At 47.0% G+C, this 18,382-nt stretch overlaps 1 protein-coding gene across 4 annotated transcripts in view; it reads right to left on the bottom strand.

Annotated features, from left to right (window-relative positions):
• The window catches only part of LOC144158506 (uncharacterized), a 37,001-nt gene extending 19,022 nt beyond the window's left edge, over window positions 1-17,979 (bottom strand). For 2 of the 4 annotated variants that reach the window (XM_077689418.1, XM_077689416.1), the window contains exons 1-5: window positions 17,538-17,979; window positions 14,818-14,961; window positions 14,694-14,756; window positions 5,934-6,047; window positions 5,196-5,372 (exon numbers count right to left, since the gene is read on the bottom strand). In XM_077689418.1, coding sequence (XP_077545544.1) covers window positions 5,196-5,372; window positions 5,934-6,047; window positions 14,694-14,756; window positions 14,818-14,902 — 439 coding nt within the window. In that variant the 5' untranslated portion in view covers window positions 14,903-14,961; window positions 17,538-17,979. The remainder of the gene's footprint in view (window positions 1-5,195; window positions 5,373-5,933; window positions 6,048-14,693; window positions 14,757-14,817; window positions 14,962-17,537) is intronic. The other 2 variants (XM_077689419.1, XM_077689417.1) reach the window with 2 other exon arrangements.
• Between the last annotated feature and the right edge of the window lie 403 nt (window positions 17,980-18,382).

Here is an 18,382-nt window from a genome sequence, read left to right as displayed (position 1 = left end):
CTTTTATGTGAAAGGGGGAGAAAACGCCCCAAGGCAACCTGCGGAAGCCATCAAGGCAGGATGTTCTCGACTTCATAGCGGAGGCGTGGTCTTCTGTCGCGGAAGAAACTAACACGTTCTTTTAGAGGGTGTGGCATCTCAAACGTGCTTGACGGGTGCGAGGAGGGTAATCTCCATGAACGGCTGTCAGGCATTGGTGCCGTTGTCCCCGAGGACCCTAACCAGCTGCAGACCGAGGGCCTGAACCTCATTTTTGGATCGGATTCAGAAGAATCATTTTGCGGATTTACCAGTGATTGAAGTGAATGTCAGAATTTACGTTTTTAGCATTGCCTAGAAGTGTCATGACTCATAAATAAACATTTTTCGTAATGGAGGCTACAGTGCCTTCCTCGCGATCGCCGCCATTTGTGTCGCCATCTTAAATTTTGGGCCCGATCTGAATAAGGCCCCCCTCCCTATCTCTATGCCAATTATCGACAAGTTTTGGGGGGGCGCTTGCTCGGTATTTTACGGTAGGCACAGTGTGCAAAGAATTTATGAGAACGTTGTTTATTCTAAAAAACTTTTTTTTGTAGCATCCTCTGAAGAATGGCACGTCATTGCTCTGTGTGCAGTCCTTGTAGTGTTCGGAAAGGCGCGCCTAAAGTTTGTCTGCATGTTTTTCTTGTTAATTTGGTGTGCACTTAATGTTTGCCGTGCGTGGAGTTGCGAGGTGCGCTGTACTGTGCCCAGCAGGCATGGTGTCCTATGGGACGATCTGCCAACGATTGGAGCTGAGCGCTTTCTTCGATACCTACAGAAACGATGTGCTGTACAAGGTTGCAACAGCAACTCCCGTACGCCTGGCATTTCCCTGCACCATCTTCCTCTCATTGCTACAGGTAACGCGAAACTATAGTACTGTTAATACGTGCACGGGGGGTTGTGCAAGGGGACGTGGTGGTACTTCGAAAAAAAATGGGCTAAAGCTTTGTTATGTCACAGTTATCTCTTGATTTCACCTCAGGTTGGCTCGGAGCAAGTGGTGTCAATTACTCCAGGACTTCTCGGCATATTCATATAGTGCAAATACTGTGCACCTCTCGGATTCCAATCATTCGCTTTAATTGTCTATCTCGGTGCCTTCTCTATTGCATTACAATGCTTGTAGTGATTGTTGCTTCCCACGCTTGTATGAGCAAGAAATATTTCCAGTGCAGCACTGTGTTGTGCTGCTCAGTGCTGCGCTGCTGCCAGATCTTTCCTGCTATGTGTTTTTACTTACTGCCATCGCTTTATTTTGCATTGATCTATTTTTTCTTTTTACTTATCATTTGCAACACTTGCCTAAACAATGTAACCTGGAAATTGCAGCCGTGAATCCTGGGTGAAGTTCTGTAGAAACCCATGTCTACTTGATAAGACACCAGGACAGTTGCAGTTCAGAGTGGTGTTCTCGCTGCACTTTCGTCAACCAGCATTTTTGTGGCTCGGTTTTCTGCGTCAAGATGCAGTGCCTAGTCATCTTCTCTTGTTTCGAAGTAGTTCTGCTGTTGAAGCTTTCATTGCTCATAATGCTATTTGGTACGTGTAAAGTCAATTTTTCGGTGTAAAGAAAATCATAATGCATGTAGTGCCCAAAAACATTTTGTTGATTGGTTGATTGTAGGGTTTAATGCGCCGAAGCAACGCAGGTGATGAGGCGTGGCATAGTGGAGGACTCCAGATTAATTTTGACCACCTGGGGATCTTTAACGTGCGTCGAAATCTTACACACGGGGGTTTTTGCTTTTCGCCTCCATCAGAAAAGCGGCCGCCGCAGCCGGGAATCGAACCCGTGACTTTCCACAAACATTTTGTACCTATTTGTATATGTGCTGATTTTGTACAGTGTGGTAAAATTGTTCTATGCTTATCCTGGAACAAAATTCAAAAGTCTTGATTGTAGCATGACTATGCGTTATTTCTTCTCTTAGAACTGAAGCACACAAACCCAGTAAGCATTATATAACCTTGATCTATACTTAAAGCCCGCACGCAACCTGCGTATGTGCGACGGAATTAAATAACCCAGCAGTGGCGTTGGCAGAAATTTGTATCGGGGTGAGGAGGAGGCACATCTTTGATCTGAAGGGGGTGGGGGCAGGCAAAGTGGTCGAGCCATTGTGTGCTCTGTATCTCATTGCAGAAAAAAAAATTTTGGGAAGGGGGAGGACGTGCCCGGTTCTCTGTTTGCCACCCATTGCAATCAAGGTAAACAACTGATTGCTTTTATATAGCAGTGGAAGGCATGAATACAGAATAAAGTTTCAGAGAAAATGCAAGATTTTTTCAGCAACACCGGGGCGAATCATACGACAGTATGCTTCAGTACGTTTATCTAGTCACGAGTCTCTACTAGTTAAGCTGAGGTTGACTTGAAGCACACACGCCAAGGGCTCGCCAACTTGTGTCAGAAGGCAATGACATGAGCCCTCAGTGATCAGAGGCCTGCTGAAGCTATTTTGAAGTCAAATTTTCGCGCTAATGCAACCACAATAACGTCACTTTTTGACCGGATCTTGCGTCACATCTGGTTGATTTTTTGTTTCACAGGAAGTCTTCCCTCCTCACACAGATGGTGCTAAGCCCCATGAGCAGCTTAAAGGAGTACTGACACCAATTTTCGGCGTTAATATGCACAGTTCGCTTTGTTTAATCAACAGAATACCCTGGCTGAAATATGAGTGGCCGGCGACGCGAAGCACATACTCTAATTGGATCTCATTTATTGCGCCGACAGAACAGCACACGGAGCGGTACTCAGCAAATGGACATCAGCGTGACATCATCCCGTGGTAGCCAAAAGAAGAGACGCGCAGACCGCTCGTCAAAAACTCGTGATGTCACTTCATGCGCGCGGCCCAGCAAGCGGCGAGTGGGCGCCAGCGCATTCACAAGCCAGCGCACATGGCCAGAGCTACAGGCATAACCACTGCCCAGAAAGGCACTGTTGGCATAAATAAAGTTCCACACGCAGGAAACGCAGTGATAATATAGCCCGGAATCGCAATAGAAGTAGGCATCAGGACTTTTATTGAAAGCGGTCATCGAATTTTCGTCGCAATGGTCGGCCTATCACCTTCAGGCAGCTGAGCCGTTCAGCTCCGGTGGCGGCGCGGTTGAAACAACGCCCCCAACAGCCTTTGCAGTGTTTTGACGTCTACACAAAGCGGTGAGGTCATGCCGGGATTCTGTCATATGCGCTTTTTGGGATGAAAGCGCAGGAATTTCAAACAAAGGATTTTGACGCTCTTCAATGTAATTAATTATCGCGTGCTGAAGTATTTAAGGTGCTGTTTTGGGTTCGCCAGACCATTAAGCATCCATAAAAGCAATAAAAGTGGAACAAAATTTTCATGTCAGTACTGCTTTAACCCTTTGAGAGTCGAATTTTTTTGCCAAATGCTACCCCCCAGGCCGGGTCGATTTTTGCTATTGCTGGTTTAAATTTTTTGGATGAATCTATTTCAAGGAAAAATTATCGTATTTTTTAAGGGTGAGCATAAAGTGACAAAAGATCGTTTGTGTTGTTACATACATGTGGTTTATTTATGAGTAACACAAAAAATTCTATAAACCTTACACTATTTTTACAAAATGATGCATTGTAATAAACATAGTTCACTGATATACAAAATAAGCCCATCAGGTACTTCTCTGGAAAAAATGTTCGTGCTCTCACACTAATACCTGGTCAGTGTGTGATAGTCTTCGAAGCATGGCTCCACACAGAGTGCTTTATTGCACTCCACACACATGTAGCGCGTTTCCTTGCGACGTTTTTGTCGCCGAGTGGTGTTGGCACAGACGTGGCATCTCCTCTGGGTCCTGCTTCCCTTAGCAGTGGGTGGCAACATCTGTATGAAGTGTCGCGCTGTCAGCCTAAGCGGATTGTTTCCAGTTGGCCTTCCCTGCTTGCTCTCCTCTGTGTGATGCTCTTCAGTGAGCTGGCTTACTACCCGCCGTTTGAAGTCAGCAAATGTTATTGTGGATGCAGCGTTTCCACAGAAGAGAATGTATGCGTTGCGCAGCGACAAGTCGAGCAAGTGAAAAAAAAATTTCTTGTTCCACTTCATTGTCTTTCTTACACTTTCGGACAAGCTCAGTTGTATGTCAACTTTGTCTACTAGTCCCATTTTTTGGTTGTGTTCAAGCACACATTTCGGCTTCTTCTTCTTTTCACCCGTTTTCCAATCTACCTTTTCAGCTTCGACAAGCTCCGCCCCATGCATTGTGGACAGCATGTGCACGTCTCGTCGGGTCACGCCATTTCAGGGCCAGCATGGTGTTCGTGTGGTAGCTATCCACTTCGCCTTGATGCAGCTTCTCTGCAAATTTTGGAAGTCCCCTCCTATTTGCACGTAACGTCCCACCAGCATTCGTCCGCTTGCTGAGAAGAAACTCGAACAGTGCTGGGCTGGTGAACCAGTTATCCACAAAAAGGGAATGTCCCTTGTCCAGGAAGTCTTTCAGCAGCTCTATGACAATGGAGCCTGTGAATCCTATCTCCTTCATAATCGTCACAGCTGTAGTGGCTCCGGTATAGACAAAGAATCTCAAGATGTAGCCAGTCCGAACGTCGCAAAGAACAAGCATCTTGACTCCAAACTGATGACTATTGGAGGGAATATATTGGCGGAAAGAAAGACGTCCTCTCCAAGGCATGCGAGACTAAACTATGCACAGGTTTTCAAAAGGAGCAAAAAAGGCGGAAAATTTTTCCTGTACTGCATCCATTATCGGTCTGATTGTTCTTAGGCAGTCATTCACATCTGTAATGGAACTAAAATGCAGTGCTTGCATAAGTAGGCAAAAGCGGTTTACCGAAAATATTGACCGGAAAAATGGAGTTTCTGTCATTGTGTCTTTGGACCAGTAGTCTCTCAGGGTATTTTTCCGAACCAGGCCCATCAAGAATACAACAGCTAGAAAGCAGTAAAGCTCTGCAACATCAGTCTCCTGCCATGACTGCAGGCGTGACTTTCTACGCAGGTTGCCCTCTTGAGCTTTATTAGCCTGCTTGTTTGTTTCGGTTACAACCAGCGAGACTAGCCTTTCATCAAACAAAAGCTTGAAGTAGTCTACTTCTCTTGCATCAGGTGGCAATGCAGAGCTACACACTTGTCCTGAATGAGTGGCGTCGAATGGAAACACAGACGGAGAAAAGTCACCTTCGATCCAGTTAGCGTCGTCTCGCCGCGCACGCTTTTGAGATCTCGCTCCTTCGTCAACATCCAAGTCGGAACTCGTAAGTAACTTCTCGTCCGACGGGCTGACATCCGATGAATCAGATTCTGATTCCGCACTTGGGCAGTAGTCCACTCCGTAGAAATCACCACTGGACTCACCTGCAGCAGAGAATTTTTTTTTTAAGTGTAGAAGAAACCAGCTGAAATTGGAAACAAAAGACTAATTGTTAACAAAAAGTGACAGGGACACTGCTGGGACAACAAACTCTCCTGCACCAGAGAAACCGGCGTGCCCTTCCATAGTGTCAGATAACCGCTTAGGTGAGCAGACTGGAGAAAACTATGGTCGTGCAAGCATCCGGAAAGCAAAATAGGTGTGAAACCTCAATAATCCTTCGCCTTGTCACCAACAAGACGGAACTGATTTTTGTTTGTCCCCGAAATAGGAAACGCAACCACGGCGGCATCGTTTGTGTAAGTCAGCGCCTGCATGGAAACAAGTGTAACCGCTCCCCGGTGAGCAATAAACGGGAGAGTAACAAAGCCAGCACCTTTCCAGTGAATCGAAATGAGATCGACATGAGTTTCACGGGTGCAAAAAGTGAGAGGCGCCCGGAGGATGATATTAAAACCAGCCACTGCGCGCGTGCAGCCGGATGCGCGAGCGATAGCCGGTGCACCGCTCCTATAAAATACAAAAAAAGGAGAAAAGAGCCTCACCAGTTTTGCAGGTGCCCTTGGTCTGTGGCAGGCGCAATAAGTGAGAGGCGCCCGGTGGGCGATACCCAGTGCGCCCCCTCGTTACCGGATGTGCAAGTGATAGATGGCGCGCCGCTGAAGTAAATCATAAAAATATAAAGAGCATTGGTGCAAGAAAATAATTTGACATATTTCCCCAGTGTGGCAGCACATGCCAAGCAAAAGAAGTTGGCGAAAAAGGGGCACTTTTTAAATATACAAGCGATGACGTACATATACGTTATTGACTATTTTGAAGGTGCTTGCAGAGAACGTATATGTACGTCCGTGACCCTGACAGGGTTAGAAGCCACCATTTTCTGAACGTGTGGGCTTCTATGGAAGTTTCGCTACCAGTTACATTTAGCTTGGCGTCACGAGGAGATATCCCGTCTTTTCTACGTGCAGACCCGAGCATAGCTGATAAAAACTGCGTCACCTTAGGTGAGGTGTAAAACGGGAGGTTTTCGCTGGTCTTGTACACAATCCGCCGCATACCGTGACCGTGGTAATTACAGAAGCGATGATGGAAAAGACGTATAGTACACCATGCCAGGCAATACGACTGTCACCCTGCTTGCGCGTCAGTGAACGTGTTATCTGCTGCATTGGGGACCAGCCGTGACGTGTTGCGGAAGCTCATCCACTTAGTAATTATGGAGGAGCTTCACCTACTACAACTGCCTCAGGCCACACTGATGTAGGCATCTCTGACCCAACTTATGAAAGAGGAGGTAAAAAAAGCGGTTTAAGAACTGGTGAACCTCGACCTGCAGCCTCCCTTACGCATCTCAGAAAACATGGCGACATACACCACGGTTCTGCAAGAAGCCCATACGGCTGCTTCAAATTTCGCCGCTGCTACTACCGGCGCGCACGACTACTGGCGTCTTTATTCATCGGCAGCCTGGAAACCGGCCAGCCCCTCCTGCTGGACAGAATGCCATACAGAAGACAGACCTGTGGCGTGCGCCGGACGGGCTACAACTGTTTTCACTGTGGTAAAGCTGGTCATCTGTACAGGTCGTGCCCATACCGTCGCGCTGTCCTTCGAGGCTTTTCTCCGGATGCACCCTACCCTCGTTATGGTGAAAGACCTGTCGAAATTCAACAATACCTGTTCACGCAGCATGCTCCCTCTCACCCGGAAACCAGGCCAGCCTCGTTTCGTCGTTACAGGTCACCAAGCCCTCGTCCCTATCTAGTTGACCTGGGCGCCACTCGCCCAGCCCACATCGAGAAAACTGAAACCAGCGACCTCTGGAGGTGGGGCCGCTGAAAAGACCGCCAGCTAAAATTCTCCATCATGTTTGACATATACAGGAACCGACGCAGCTAGAAAATTACGGGAAAAGAGTCACGTGTGACCTCGCCATGAGTATCAACAATTACAACATGACAGCGCTGGTGGACACAGGTGCGGATTATTCGGTAACAGCCGCAATTCGGCAAGAGAACTGAGGAAGGTGCTGACGCAGAGTAGTGAGCATGACACTCGCACGGCGGGCCCCCTACAGGACGATGCACAGTTAGGGTGACTATACAGTGGTACACTTTTCATCGTACTCCCGGAATGTTCGAGGGACATCATACCGGGTATGAACTTCCTGCGAACGAACAGCCCCATCATCAACCTACAGACGTCAAGTGTTACATTCTCCACAGAACCAGCGATCGCCAGAAACGATTCAGAAACACGACAATTCTGTGCGCACCGCGTAGTGGATGCCAGCGTTGTGGTACCGCCACGAAGCAGCGTAATGGTCCTCGTAAAACGGGACGTGGTTGAAAGTTGCGAACGGCTAGTACAAGTCAACATGAATTTGCTTTTAGAATAGAAAATTTGTGTTGCAAAGAGCCTTATCTGTCTGCGTAGAGGCTTTACAGATGCGGTGCTGACAGATTGTGGGAACGTGCTTCAACACGTCCCAAAAGGCATCGCCATTGCCTCCATACATGACTTCGTTCAAGCGACAGATGTTTGCACTGTAGGAACAGGTTGGCATGAAGCATCGGCACCGAAGGACACAGTCAGGCTAATCCACATCAGCCCAGACCTGTCACCAGACCGGCGACAGCAGCTGATATTCCTTCTCGAGGATTTTCACTTCACTTTTCACTTCAAGGATGTTTCTCCACTTCATCGAAAGTTCGACAAACGCCTGTGGCCAAACATCAAATCATCGTCCACGAAATGACCAAGCCAGTCTACCAGCACCCCACCGCGTGTCCTATGAGAAAAGAGAAGCCACCCGGAGCAAAGTAACGAAAACATTACGAGACGACGTGATTCAACCGTCGACAAGTCTGTGGGCATCCCCTGTTGTGCTGGTTGAAAAGAAAGACAAAACCTTACGATTTTGCATCGATTACAGGAAGCTGAATCGTGTAACCAAAAGAGATGTATAACCTCTTCCTCAAATATACGACGCCTTGGACCGGCTGCGTAATGCACGGTACTTCTCTTTTTTTAGATCTCAAAAGTGGGCACTGGCAGATTGACGTTGATGAGTGAGACAGAGAGAAGGCCGCGTTTGTCACACCTGATTGGCTTTACAAGTTTAAAGTACTTCTGCTCAGTCTCTGCTCGGCACCCGCAACGTTCCAGCGAATGATGTACACTGTCTTGGCCGGTTTAAAATGGCAGTCGTGTCTTGTTTACCTGTACTATGTCATCATGTTTTCTGCCACCTTTGATGACCGTCTACAAAGGCTTCGACTGGTTCTCAATGCTACCAATTCGGCTTGTTTAACAATAAAACCAGAAAAATGCAAGTTCGGCTACAAACAGCTGCGGTTCACAGGACATGTCATCAGTTCAAAAGGTGTCGCACCATACCCAGGACAGCAGCTGTAGGAGCTTTCCCACGACCAGGTGATAAAAAAGCTGTTACGAGCTTTCTAGGCCTCTGTGCCTACTACAGACGCTTTGTAGAGAATTTTTCTGACCTGGCGGAACAATTGATGCGGCTGACGAAAGACAACGTACATTTCGCATGGCAAGAGCTAGAAGTAGCCTTCAATCACCTGTGGGACTGGCTACAAAAAGCGCCAATACTGGCTAATTTTGAAGAACACGCCGATACAGAGATCCACACCGATGCCTGTAAATCGGTATTGGTGCAGCCCTCGTTCAGTGGCAGGACGGAGCCAAGCGAGTTTTAGCCTATGCCAGCCGCATTCTATCAAGAGCAGACCAATTACTCCACCACTGAGAAAGTGTCTTGCCGTCATCTGGGCCATCAATAAGTTCCGGCCATACCTGTGTGGCAGGTCGTTAAAAGTTATCAGTGACCACCATTTGTTGTGCTGGCTGGCAAACCTAAAAGACCCAACTGGACGCCTTGCCAGATGGAGTCTCCGGCTACAAGAGTATGACATGACGGTCGTTTACAAGTCAGGGTGGAAGCGTAGCGATGCTGATTGCTTGTTACGGGCGCCTGTCGACTCGGCAAGCCTAGACACCGACAAAGACTTCCCATTTCTCGGAGTCAGTCTTGCTGAAATGGCCCAACTGCAGCGAGAAGACCCTGGATTGCCTCTTGTCATCCAGCATTTAGAAGGCCTCAATGTTCAAATTCCGCATGCCTTTGGCCGAAACATCTTGTCCTTTAACCTCCGCAACAGAGTGTTGCACAAGCGGAATTTCAGAAATAGCCCGGATGCGTTCCTACTCGTGCCAACAGCGATGCGCCAGAAAATTTTATACGCCTGCCCCGATGAAACCTTAGCGGGGCGCCTGGGCGTCAGCCGTACACTGGCGAGGATCCGCCAGAAATACTAATGACCGAAGCTACTGTGAACAGTTCAGCACTACGTAAAGAGCTGCCGCGAGTGCCAGAGGAGGAAGGTTTCACCTTTGAAACCAGCAGGGCTTCTTCAGCCTGTACAACCACCAATTGCCCCTTTCGAGCAAGTCGGCATGGATCTCCTGGGCTTGTTTCCTCCCTCCACGAAGGGGAACAGACGGGTTGTGGTGGTGACCGACTACCTCACGCTGTACGCAGAGACAGCATCTGTCCAAAGAGCGACTGCGACTGAGGTAGCTCAGTTCGTCATCTTCAACATCGTTTTATGGCATGGAGCTCCCCAGATTGTCATGACAGACAGGGGTACTGCTTTCACAGCTGACCTCATGCAGACCGTCATGGTACTAACCCACACCTCTCACAGGCAAACAACTGCTTACCATCCGCAGACCAATGGCTTAACTGAGCGACTTAACAGGACCCTCACCAACATGCTCTCAATGTATGCCGACATAGAGCATAAAACGTGGGATACGCAACAATTGCCATACGCAACATTCGCGTACAACACGGCCATTCAGGAGACCACAGCAATGACTCCGTTTCAGCTGGTTTATGGTCGCACTGCCACTACGACTCTTGATTGCATGCTACTGGTTCCTGAGGATAAAAACGGCGACGTCGACTATTTTGTGCAAAGAGCCGGGGAAGCACGCCAGCTAGCCCAGCAGCGAATTCGACGTCAGCAGAGTTTCGATGCTACTCGCTACAAGCACAGGCGGGCCGTGTTCTACGAACCCGGGGACGCAGTTTGTGTTTGGACACCAGTACGACAGCGTGGACGTTTGGATAAACTGCTCCGTCAGTATTTTGGGCCATATAAAGTTGTTCACTGCCTTAGTGACGTCAACTGAAGTGGCACCTGCTGGAAGGGCGCCCTGCTCATGACGCGTCCGGCCAACTCCAGAGGTAGTGTACATGGTCCGAATAAAGCCGTACTATGACACAGAACAGCCGCATTTGTCTACACCACGCGAATTCGGAACGTGGCGATGGACAGAACATTTTCTCTGGCAAACCCCTGAGATGGTTGCCCTTCGGCAATGAAGCATTGCGTTATCTCGTTCTAGGGTCGTCGTCTATTACTTCCTGGTGAACCGCACTTCGAACATCGGGACGATGCTCCTTCCAAAGAGGGGGGAAATGCCACAGTCCAGTCATTCAATGGCAGTGCAGAGGGGCGGTGCCATCAATTCCTCGTTCGAGAGTGGGTGCGTGCGCACACACCGACTTGAGGAAGAAGAGGACGTTGTCTCTCAAGGGCTTTTCTCAGCTGTCACAGCTTCGCTATTAGACTGGCCTAGAATTTTTGGTCCCTTTTCTAATTAAATAACTCGTTACTGTTTAGAAGTGACTACATTTTCGCGACAATATCATAGGAACTACTCGCACCCTAGCCACGGAAGCTTTACATGCTCACAGTGCTGCCCCTGCCTGAAACACCTACCATCCAGCTTCTCCACGAGTTGAATTGCACACATTGTAAAATGGAGTGTGACACAGGTGCAGGGCTGAGTAAGATGCAAAAAAATGGAACAGGAATGAGGACGATCAAGTGCCAATATAAGTGGACTGCAAATGAAGTGAGAGGCAGCTAATGCCACAGCTAAAATGAGCGACGTTACCAGCGAGAGTCAATGCATGAAGAACAGTTGGCATGGTGTGCGGGGCCCATGAGAGAGGAATAACGATGGTGGCCTTCTAAAGCCGGAGCAACATGAGCACACTTGACTAAGCCTTACTCTCGTGCCGTAAAAGGTACACGTGCTCCTGGTTTTTTAATCCACCAATCTATCTATTTCTTCCCAAACCAGGATTCACAAATTGTATGAGCAGTGTATGAGATGGTGCAGCTTGAATGCTAAGGTTGGCTAAGGCTAAGGCTGGCTAAGGTGGAATGCCATGGTTGGAATGTTAAGAAGGATGAGGTCGGCTTGCACCTGCACAAGTAAATGCATGAAAGCACAGGCAATCTGCACTATTAACACCTGACTTCATTGTCTTTCAAAAGTAACAGGAAAATTCAATAAATAAGACAGCAGCATGCATTATCTGACAATCCCCATTTGGAAATTTCTGCAAATTTTTTCCATGCAGGACAGGGAATGCAAAAAAGTGAATCTTTTCCTGACACTTTTTCTTAGATTGAGTTGGTAAAAAGAAATGGTAGCCCTAAAGATGTTTTTCTATTTGGGAGTTGTGTGCCAAAGCTGCATTTAGGCTATGAAGGCCACTGTAGTGGAGGACTCGAGATTATTAATCCGAGGCTTTCTATGTCTCATTCATACGTCCGTGAGCGCCCAAGTTCAGTTCAGTAAAAGTTTACTGAGGTTGGGGAGGAGCTAAAGTGAGAAACTTGGGTGGAGGCCTCTTTCCAGGGCCCCAGAAGCTTTTGCACCCGCCCAGGCCCTGTCGATCAGCTGGCGCTGGTCTTACAAGGCCTTGCTGGCCAGAGTCGCCTCCCACGTTTCTAGTAAATGAGATGTATTGTTCTCAGTTTGCCATATAACTGGGCAGTTCCATATGGTGTGGAAAAGGGTGGCCTTTTCTTTACATTGAAAACAGTCCTCACTAAATCTGTCTGGAAACATAAGCGCCAGCCTTGATTTGTGTAGGAAAGTGTGTGTTCTTCTCAATGTTTGCGCATCGTGGGTGTTTGGTGCCATGTGAGGAGTGGGTAGCATTTTCCTTTCAAGCCCTTTTCTTTTCAGAACTTTTACACGGGATTTGTATGGTGGAAGGGCGTAGGAGTGGCCCGCGTCACTAAGGTTCGTAAGCCCTCTCGCAAGCGAGTCAGCACTCTCGTTTTCTTCCAAGCCTTCGTGCGCAGGGCACCATAAAATATTGTGTACACGGTTCAGCTCCCTTGGGATGATGTGTTTGGAGCCAATCGGTATTACCCCCGCAGTGATGTTTTTGATGGCTCTTGTCGAGTCCGTGATGATGTTTAAGCTCCTGTTGTTTCCTTCTCCCCATCTGATAGCCATCAGAATAGCACTGATTTCGGTTTCGTCAGTGTACTGTCTTCTAAGCGTGGCGTAATCTATGGGGGAGCATTTGAAGTGGACAACTGCTGCAATGGAAGAGCCTTGTGGCCGTTTACTTGCGTCAGCCTAGACAGTGTTTACATGATTTCTGAACTTTCTTCTTGGAAAATTTGCTCTTGCTACTCTCCTTTCCTTGTTGAGGGTTTTGTCCATGTGTTTGGGTATAGCACACTGAAAATCCAACATTCACTGACAATGATGATGATCGTTGAAGAACCTGAAGAAAAACACAATTCCCGTGGTTGGAATCAAATCAAGGTCTCTCGCGTTATGAAGCTAGTATCTATCCAATTGCTCCCTTCTAACACAGCCAAATCAGTTTGGATTTGCAGAGGGGTACATGTAGTGCAAATTTAGACAAAAATCATGCACCCCTCCACCTGACAATGCTTTAACATGAAGCTTTCTTTGTGCGAAATCAAATAGCAAAGGGTCAAAGGCAAAGCCACTGGAATAAAAAGTGTGAACTGTGTGCGAGCCAAAGTCAAAGCTCAATGAGTCAAAGTCTAGCCTACAAGTCAAAGTCAAAACTCAGATGACAACCCGCTGCAGGAAAGCTAACGTTCTCTGATGATAAATTATGCACCTTCCCACCTACCGATGACAATGGTGGAACACAAACCTTTCTTTGCGAAAAATCAAATGCCAAAGGCTCACAGTCAAAGCCACTACGATCAAGTCCAAACTGCATGCAAATCAAATTCAAACCTCAACAAGTCAGTCCGAACTCGGGCAACAACACACTGAAGAAAAGTCAAGTTTCTTGACAATAAATAGTGCCCCCAGTCTAACGGCAATAATGGTTCGATGGGAAGATTTCTTCAAACAAAATAAAAAGGCGAACGGTCAGCGTCAAGGCTGCTACTATCCATCAAGAGTCCAAACTGCATGCGATTAAAAGTCAAAGCTGAACAAGTTGAAGTCCAAACCGTCCACAAGATACAGACCAAACTCAGACCACAAGCCACTGAAAAAAAGCCAAATTTTTCTGATGACACATGGAAACGCCTAAAAAAATCCTGCATTTCTCAGTGTAATGATGACAATGATTGAACGCAAAGCTATCCCATGAGGAATTTCTTGGTTGTTGTTTAAGTTAGGACTTTGACTCGCAGATGGTTAAACTTTCAGGTCAGCTTTTACTTTGATTAGTATTTCAGTTCGGACTTTTGATCGCATCACCTTTGAATTTGACCATTTGCCTTTTAATTTCACATGAAGAAACTTTCACAGTCAACCATCGTCGTCGTTAGTTGAAAAGGTGCAAGATTTTTTTACTACCTGAAGATCTTTGAAGTCGGTGAAAATATGAAGACAATAGTGTTTTCTATTTTCGCATCTAACCAAAAAACAGCAACAATGGCCAGCATCAATCTCGAATTTCTGGGCTTAGAAGCACAATGCCTTAGAAACTGTGATAGATGTTCCTTATATGGATGGCACAGGCACACAGCAACAGAAGATAAAGTCCAGCTGACACAAGGTCTGCAGAAAGTAATGTACTGGAAAGTGGCTAGATTTTATTTTTACTGATACGTGAGAAAAAGCTACCAAACTAAAATACAGCATTAATGACATTCACAACCAAATCTAGAACATCAGAAATCGTTTTTTGTACCATTAGATACCCCGCCACTATTGTTTTCTAGTTTAAAATAAAAATTCCGCCTTTCCAACACCACCTAGCCACAACAGTGGTACGGTGTTCAGTGGCAGACCCTGTTTCCCATGTCATTCCTAGAAGTGGCAGGCCTGATTTAATCTGAATTCCCCATACACGAACTATCCACATGACTTCAGATTGTCACCATACGTAATGCACACAAATGCAGAAAAAATTATTCGAAATGCATTGATATGAAAGATGAAAAGGCCAGAATTCTCACCTGGATATTCCTGTTCTGTCTGGGAGCTTGCATCATCGCGAAACCTCAGGCAGCACTGTGAACCTGACAAGGAAATACATCATTATGCATAGAACCCAGTGAGTCGACACAACAAGGACAGCACCTGTGGCACCAGTGGTAATGGTTGCCTGTGTGTATTGGCTGCAGGATGCATTCCGGCTGCAGACTCCATCCGTGGATGTTGCCATGACACTGCTCCCTAATATCAACGATGATGCATGTGGAACGCTTGTTACTGCTGCGTCTTCTGCAAGCAAAAAAAAACCACTCGTCAAAGTTCACACAACAGCACTACGCGTTAAGTGTACCCATATTTAGCCTATTCACCCAATTCCTTGTTTATATCCCTGCTGAAAATGGCATGAAAAATTTAGTTCACCAACATGCTACTGCAACCAATAATTAAACGGGCCAACTTGTTAGCTATGAAAATAACTCATTGCCTGCTGTGCCAGCAAAACCAAGGAGGGCACGTTTTTTTGCAGGTGCTGCACTCCACCACTCCATTTGGCTATCTCAACTCATTGCTCTATGTGCAGTGAATGTGTGTGGTGGTGCTGGTGTAGCTATGGCTGAAACACGCCCATTAGTTTATCATGTAGAGGAATGGCACTGAAGAGCTTGGTTAAATGTGAAAAGGTAGTATTGTCACACATTAGGCATGAAAGTATAGGTCTGCAACAAGCTCGGCTTCACAACATTGGTTAATTTTTAAAACTGTGATGGAAAGCAGACTAAATTTTTAAATTTAGTCTAAATCTAAATTTTTAAATTTAGCAGACTAAACCTGTGTTGCAAGATTTATTCTCTAGTCCCTAATATATTTTTGTGCAGTTTTAAAAATTAAAAATTAGCATTCCTTGCAGCCCACATTTTTTTTTTAACTCACTGTGCTTCCATTGCACTCACTAGTGCACCTAACAACTCAAAATAGACTAGCCGTGGGAAACGTGTGCTAGCACTGTTCTATGTCTTCAGCTCAAACAAATTCAGTGCTGTGTGAATCTCTTTGCTAATTTGTGCAAAGAGTGTATGCACTGGGCGTTCGACCACCGGGTAGCGCTACCTGCATGGCAGCGCCGACACCATATGTAAGGTCCTCTGCCGCACAGGCACCCCGTTTCCAAACGTGAAACATGGTTTGTGACGTGGTGTTGGCAAGAATGTTTGTGTGGACGGTGTTTTCTATGTGATTTGTGGGTTTGCTAACACCTTGTTGTAAGGACTAGCCAGCATTGTTTTCGCATCGAAATTCTGGACTGCGCTGTTCCCACCTCCTACAACCGCAGACTCGAAGCAGGCCGTGCAACAAACGCAAGCACGATGAGCTTTCTTTTTTGCTGTTTCGAAGCAAAATTTAGGGCAGTACTTGAACACTGCCTGACTTCGATCGATGAATGAACTGTCCAACGGGTTGGCAGGTATGCTGCCACCCATCCTGAAAGGAGCATCCTGCATTTAGCTAACTGCAAGCCCCGTTCCTTGAAGCAGGAATGCAACCAATGCTTACATTTTTGCACGACCGGTGTAGATGTAATCGATGAGAGCCCTAGTCTCCTTTTCTTTGAGTCTGCATGTTCGGCGTAGAGAGTGCTTACGCTTAACTGTTTTTACTACGCCTCGACTGATAAAGATTCAGAAGTCGATAACCCCACACCTACCCTTCTAATCGCAAATTACTGAGCTCATTGTAGTTTCACTTGATGTAAACTGTGTTCATCGCTCGCGTTCTCGAACCCATGCACAAGCTTGTCTGCAGATATGAAGTGGGAGGCTGAGTAGCACATTTCCCATGCTTCCAGCCACGTCCAAGCACCAGGCACGACTGCAGACATCCTGTCATCTTGACTAACATCTGGTGCTTTTCCAGTCGAGAGTGCTGGTTGTGCTCTGTTCAAATGGGCATGCCTGACATAGGTTTGCGGAACCCTGCATTCCAGATTGATTTGATTGATTGTAGGGTTTAACGCGCCGACACAATTCAGGCGATGAGGCGGGCCGTAGTGGAGGGCTCCGGATTAATTTTGACCACCTAAGGATCTTTAACATGCGCCAAAATGTCGTACACACGGGCGTTTCTGCTTTTCGCCTCCATCAGACCCTGCATTCTAGGAAGCAGTCATTACTGACAGTGACCCTGCATTCTAGGAAGCAGTCATTATTCACAGGGGAATTAAGCCCACCGTCATTTTTCGGCCAGTGTTGGAGTTAAACAGCAACTGCTCCAAGAACATGCTAAGCTCCTCGCCAAGAGGCTGAAGGGTGCCAATTCGGAGAAAGAACATGCATTCCCTGTTCGCAAAATCTAGCACTTCTTGGGCTACGAGGAATGAGCGACTGTCCGTAGCCAAGCTATAACTTCAAATACTCGCCGCTTTTGAATGCCGCAGGTGTTCCTCATTTGCACTATGGCATGAGCTCATTATCGCTGCCAGGGTATGCAGGAAGGTGGGGGGACGAAGAAGCCATGGTTGACGCGCGTTAGCGCGACAGCTTTGTATGGTTCTGCCGTCAGTTTGTGTTTCATCTAAAAGTCCTGCTGGTCCAGTAAAGGCTGTTTTTATGCCTTTTCTCGAGACAACACTATAGTAAAAAGCCGCCAAACATCATCACGGGTCGTCCATGATTTTCTATTTGCTATGCTAAGCATGCAGCGAATCTTATAAATCAGCAAAGCGGCGTGCATAGAACCCGTATGTGCTGGCGCAGCTTTCGCGGAGGTACTGGCGGCCACTCGGGAACGCTAAATGCTATTTCAGATTTGAAAGTACGCTTCACGGAACCGTAGCAGGTTTTACGAGAGGATGGGTCGAGTGACGCTACCTGAAATCGCGTATTTCCGGAAGACACTTCCAGGCGTAATCACTCCTCCACCGTGGCGGAGACTGGCGGCTGAGCGGCGTCACGGCACCGAAGGGTGGACGTGCGTGGAGGAAACTTGGGATGCAGACCTCTAGGCAAGAGACGCGAAACGCGAAGGTAGACGTTCTCGGAAGCGTCTTCCTTGCAGTAGCTGACGAGATCACCGGGGTTTTCACAAGCACACAAGACGTTAGTTCAAGGCACTAGCATGACTTCATTTCTTCAACTACACCTTCCCGCGGAGACTGCTTTGACGCACACCTGTTCGCCGGCATGTAAACTGCGAACACAACAACACAACAGAACCAAGAACTGACAGAACCACGAAACACGACGCCAAAAATTCCTACACGCACAATCGCATAGTGAAAAAGCCACCCTATTGCTCCAAAAGCCATCGAGAAGGAGGTTGCCGTTGAGGGCGCTAGGTATGCATATTTTTTCATGGCCTTATCGATTAGCACTTCTGTTTCAGGCTGAGAGTAGTTAAACCAAGTGATCTGTTTAGGCGGATGAACGGATAAAAATGTTTATAAATTAGTTTGATTGATGTGAATAAACGTATATATTACGTCAAAGTTTGCACAATAAGCATTACGTTATTTTCACTGTTCAGTTGTTTATTCTCCCCCGAATTTGCCGTGTCTCGTGGTGTCGTCTGCCAAGTGAAGGCATGCGTTTGCTGCAGAAGCTCGTAAACAGGGTAAGGTCGAACTTTACGAGGCATCTGATCGGTTCGATGCGTTTGTGTCTCACTAAAAAGAGTTACCCAGCAACGTTCAGTGTGTTTTCTTGGTTCTTCTGCT

This window comes from Haemaphysalis longicornis, unplaced genomic scaffold, assembly GCF_048455015.1.
Source record: "Haemaphysalis longicornis isolate Haplotype H1 unplaced genomic scaffold, Haemaphysalis longicornis Haplotype H1 scaffold_10, whole genome shotgun sequence".
Lineage (NCBI taxonomy): Eukaryota > Metazoa > Arthropoda > Arachnida > Ixodida > Ixodidae > Haemaphysalis > Haemaphysalis longicornis.
This window is presented reverse-complemented; position numbering and strand designations above follow the sequence as displayed.